At 34.5% G+C, this 5,725-nt stretch overlaps 1 protein-coding gene across 1 annotated transcript; it reads right to left on the minus strand.

Annotated features, from left to right (window-relative positions):
- Window positions 1–386: 386 nt before the first annotated feature.
- Window positions 387–2,646, minus strand: LOC145054292 (Tetratricopeptide repeat (TPR)-like superfamily protein). The gene has a single exon (XM_079002452.1). The coding sequence runs from the start codon at window positions 2,560–2,562 to the stop codon at window positions 412–414; it is 2,151 nt and encodes a 716-aa protein (XP_078858578.1). The 5' UTR covers window positions 2,563–2,646; the 3' UTR covers window positions 387–411.
- Window positions 2,647–5,725: the final 3,079 nt, after the last annotated feature.

Below are 5,725 nucleotides of genomic sequence, written 5' to 3' on the forward strand. Positions count from 1 at the left end.
GTCTGTGCTTCAGTTACTGCAATAGCGATTCTCTTGTGTTTTCTATGTAAGTTTAGTCATAGGAAAACCAAAACCAAACTTCCAGTTCCACCAATCCGGGGTAAAACCACCACCACCACCACCGCCACTAAAAAAGATGCCGGAGTAGTTATTCTCGCCGGAGCTGCAGCCTCTGTAGCTACAGCCGCTGTAATTGTTAGTGCCAGTGGTGGCGGTGGTTGTGGGGATGGTGGAGGATGTGGCGGTGGTGGGTGTGGTGGTGGCGGTTGTGGAGGCTGATTAGAATGGTTCTGATTCTGAACTTGTGTGAATTGTGTTTTTTCTTTCTTTGTTGTACTATATTCTAGTAATGTAAATGAAAATATATAACAATGATGAAATAAAAATTTAAAAACAGAGGATGATTAAAACTTAAAAGAAACAAGAATCACATTTACTATGGTTTTTTACAAGTGTCCAAAGGGTGCTTTTAATCTCTTTGAACTTCATATGAGAAAAATCTCCAGACAAAAACAAATGAACATCATCTTTTACTGTGATCCAACTGCAACCAGGACTCTTTTTAATACCTTTCAATCTTTTCATTCTTCTCACTAATTCCTCATCTTCTTTCTTCCTAGAAACCAAGTATATATCAGATAACACCACATAAGGTGTAGCATTATCAGGCTCCAATTCATAGATATGTTGAGCTGCAATTTCTGCAACATCTAAACGAAAATGACTCCTACTTGCTCCAAGAAGTGCACCCCAAACCCCAGAATGAGGCTCAAAAGGCATTGAATTTATAAAATCGAACGCTTCATCTACAAATCCAGCTCTACCCAAAAGATCAACCATGCATGCATAGTGATCTGGATTTGGTTCAATTTTATATAAACATTTCATCGAGTTAAAATATCCTTGACCTTTTTCAACCAATCCAACATGAGTACAAGCAGAAAGAACACCAAGAAATGTAACATCATTCGGCTCCATGTTTTTTTCTTCCATTTCCTTGAATAAAGAAATCGCCTTTTCCCCATATCCGTTTTGTGCAAATCCATTGATCATAGAGTTATAAGAAACAACATTTGGAGTAGTAATGGAATGGAATGTATTGTAGGCGTCATCTACACATCCACATTTTGCATAAAATGACACCAGTGAATTTTGAACAGATAAGTCGGATTCCATACCTGTTTTAACTACAAGACTATGGATTTGTAGTCCTTGATTTAGTGTTGCTAAAGAAGCTGAAGAGCTAAGAACACTGCTGAATGTAAGAGGATTAGGTTTGATTTGTGTGTGAAGCATCTGAACAAACCAACGGATTGATTCCTCATGTTCTTGGTTGCTCACAAATCCTGATATAAGAGCAGTCCATGTAATATCATCTTTCTGTGAATGTGGCATCATTTTGAACAACTCAACTGACTTTTCTGTATGCCCTTTGCTACTTAATCCAGTTATCATTGTTGTCCAAGAATATACATCCTTTTGTGGCATCATTTTGAAATGTTTATAAGCCTCGTTGAGGTTTTCAGATTGAATGTAACCACTGATTAAAGAGTTCCATGAAACTGTGTCTTTTGTCTCCATTATGTTGAACAGCTTAAGAGCTGAATCTGAATCACCGAATCTAGAGTACATTGTGATGGTGGAATTTCCTAAGAAAGTATCAAAGTTGAATCCCATAAGCATCACTAAAGCATGTACTTGAAGCCCTTCTTTATATCTATCGAATCTTCCACAGCCTTCAAATACTACAGTTAATGTGTTGGAAACAAGTTTTATACCATTTTCATGTCTCATTTGTAGGAATAACGAAAACCCTTCTTCAAAATCAGTGTTTTTCATATAACCATCGATCATTGCAGTATAAGTAATAACATTTTTATCTGGAATTGCATCAAACAACTCTTTTGCTTTCTTGATTTCCCCTAATTTGCAGTATCCATCAACCATTGAGCTTGAAGAAACAACGTTCTTCTCCACCATTCCATTGTAAATTTCAACAGCCACTTCAAGTTTCCCGTTCTTCAAATACCCATTCATCAAGGCGTTTGAACAGAAAGGATCCCGCCACTCTATTGGCATACTATAGTACAACTTCTCTGCATCTTCCAACCTTCCTGCACGAACATAACCTGTGATCATTGAAACATAGGAAACTGCATTTTTCTCGGGGGATTTCGAAAACAATTCACATGCTTTATCAATCCCGTTCTTGTTACGCATATAGGCTGTAATCATCGCATTCCAAGTAGCAACATTTCGTTGAGGCATTTCATCGAACACTTTACGAGCCTTATTGATCTGTCCATTCTCCGCATATGCAGTGAGCATAGCAGTCCATGACACGACACTCTTGACTGGCATGCGATTAAATATAAGTTCTGCCTCGTTAATATTACCGATTCGACCATTTTCACTGATCTTGGAGTTGCAATAGACGATGGATTTGCTTGGACTATAATTAGGGTTTACGGAAATTGATGACAGCGAAGTTGAGTGATTAAATTTTATCACATTACGAAAAATCAGATGGTGAACATGGATGTAACCTCGTTTTGCTAACATGGCGGATGGCAGTCCATGAGAAAGAAAGAGGGGTCAAATGTGTCTCTAACAGTGAACATTGACTCCCGTTTTAGCCATTGTAGTTCGTTTATCCCCCCACCCCTTTGATTCTTGGTGAGATTCATTTGTCACCTTTAGCTTTTGAAGTTGGCAAAAATACCCCCTCTTTATTCTTATTTAGCTAACTTATCCTCTTTAATGTTTTTTCAAATACCGTTTGCATTTTTATATTGTTATGCTTTCTTTTAAAAAATTATAAACGTATGCAGGTTTTGTAATTTAGCTTTATCTAATCTGTTTAGGAATTCATGATTATAATAAAATAATAATTTATTAATCATTTAAAAGTACGAAAATGACTTTAAACGTAACCATCAGCTTTAAGTTTTAAGTTTTCTTATCCATTTTTGATCCATCTTGGATTCGACTCACTTCAATTAATTTGTAAACTCAATTATAACTATCACATAAGTTGTGATGTTAATTTTATGTTTAACAGATGCATCTACAACTTGTACGTGATGAAGTAAGAATTGTACCTCTTAAACTTTAAAGACATTCTGAATCGAAGAACATCTGAAGTTATAATTTTCTGAGAAGTTCTCTTCATTTCCCCTTCTCTTCTTCCAAAATCCAAATAAACTTCATTACAACCTTAGAGTATACTATAAATACGATAAGAAACGAAATAGTTTTTTCAGACTTCAGAAAAAGATGGAGACATACGATATCGTTCTCATAGTTTGCGTTTCAGTTGTTGCAGCAGCTATCGTCTTGTGTTGTCTCTATTGTCTCTGTAATTCAAGTGATTGGAAAGAGAAAAGCACAATTCCACCACTTCGGACTGCTCGACGCCGTGAAATAGGTACAACCACTACTTCCGATGGTGGAGCTGTATTTTCTGCTGCTACAGCCGCTGTACTTTTCAACGCTAGTGCTGGCGATGGATGTGGTCATCATGGTGGAGGCTGTGGAGGAGGAGGATGCGGTGGCGGAGGCATTTAGGTGGAGGATGCGGTGGTCGCTCCTAATCAGGAAAATGTAAGAAACATTCAGAATCTCTGTGTCTTCCTTTCCCACACAATTAAGTAGAAAACTACATTTTTCTCGAGTGATTTAGAAAACTATTCACACGCTTAATCAATTCCGTTCTTGTTAGTTCTTACGTATATGACATGTAATCATGGCATTCTAAACAGCAACATTTAGTTGACGCATTTCACCAAACACTTTATGAGCCCTATTAATCCGTCCGTTTTCTGCATATGCAGTGAGCATATCAGTCCATGATTCAGATTAAAATTCTTAAACTAACATGCGATTAAATACAAGTTTGCGTCGTTAATTTTACCAATTTGAACTTTTTCACTGATCTGGGGGTTGCAATTGATGATGGATTATAATTAGGGTTTATGGAAATTCACACAACGAAGTTTAGTTGATTAAATTTTACCACATTACAAGAAATCACATTATGAACATAGATGCAACCTCTTTTGAAATTAGCAAAAACACCCCCTGATCTTTATCATTCAGATAATCTATCCTCTTATGGGCTCTTTCAAATAACTTTTAGATTTTTGTAATGCAATGGTTTCTATAAGATATTTAACCATTTGGGTGCTCCCTAATAATTGAAGTAGCCAAAACCATATGGCTCTTTTCTATCCATCCATGAATGGCAATGAAATCTTTCACATTTTCATTTTGTTTTTCCTTATGTTAAGGGTACCCTTTTTGTAAGAGGCATGATAAGCAAATATGTTTAAAAGAAAACCCTAATTCTAATTATTAGTTGACTAATAAAGGGGGGTGTTGTAGTGTTGCTTTTTTTTAAAACAAATTATATTTTCTATAAAAATGTTTATAGAAATATATGTAAAAGTCATTATGTTTCGTCATTTTCATAATTTAACCAGTATAATTTACTTTTTTCATTAAAGTCGACATATTTTTAAAACATTTCACACTACAACCTCTTATGATAAGACTATTTTTTTCATTAGAACCGCCTAATTTAACAGTTTTTTTTTCTTTCTAATTTGACCTCAAAATCACAGCTTTTGTATTTATTTATTTATTTATTTATTGTGAAATTCGGGTTTTTTTGTTGTAAGAAGGAGGTTAAAAGCGGTATTTTGTTGCATTTTTTTTCTGTATAATTTTCTATTTTTTTTTATTAAAATTAGAAAAAGAAGAAAGTCATAATGTGAAGATTTTTGTTCTTAGCAAATGAAATTGTTAATCGTGATAAAAATATGCTAATGCTAAAATCTTCATATTTAACTTAGGGATGTAAATGAGACGAGACATCTCAAGAATAACTCGAGTCTGACTCGGAAAAACTCAAAATCGACTCAACTTTAATCGAGCTAGAGCTCGAGCTACTCGAGTACCTTATCAAGCCGAACTTGAGTAGTAAAATACTCGACTCATTCAGCTAATGAGCTTAATCTAGTATTTATAAACTTACATTTTTACCTTTTATATATTTTTAAATTACTAAAACATTTCAACACTTTTAATTTTTAGGCATCGGTTAAGGAATAAGAACTTAAATTGCATTTCAAAACTGTTTGAGAATGTTTCTTTTTGGTATTTTGGATATATATAAAATGCAATGGCATAGATGGTTAATGTTATATTGACATTAGATGGTTTATTGTAAATTTTTTATTATTTTGAACAATGTAAAAGCATATGAAATGTTTTTAAAATTTGATGATTTTAAGTTTTTTTTAGTCGAGTCAAACTGAGCTCGATAATATCAAGTATTACATGAGTTGAGTCTGAACTGCAAATTTAGGCTCGAGGTGATAATATCAGTAGTATTTTAGGCAAATCAAGCTTCGAGCTTAGCACTATTCGGTTCGACTCGACTTGTTTACATCCCTAATTTGACTATTTTTTCAAATGTTGTGGCTTTAGCACCAAAAAGTCATTGCTACAGATGATCAACAATATCGCTCCATGAATTATTTTTGATGGTTGTTCGCACTAAAACTTAGATTTAATTACCTATTTAGACTAGGACAATGTATAGTTGTTAATATGAGTACCTTTGTTTTTAGCGTACTTGTTTATTTATAAGCCTACAAAGTTTGGGAAACTTTAATACGTGATTCATCTTCAACGAGGATGGAAAAGAGGAAGAAACAAAGGA

Source organism: Lactuca serriola, chromosome 5 (genome assembly GCF_051521515.1).
Source record: "Lactuca serriola cultivar US96UC23 chromosome 5, Lser_US96UC23_V15, whole genome shotgun sequence".
NCBI classification, from domain to species: Eukaryota; Viridiplantae; Streptophyta; class Magnoliopsida; order Asterales; family Asteraceae; genus Lactuca; species Lactuca serriola.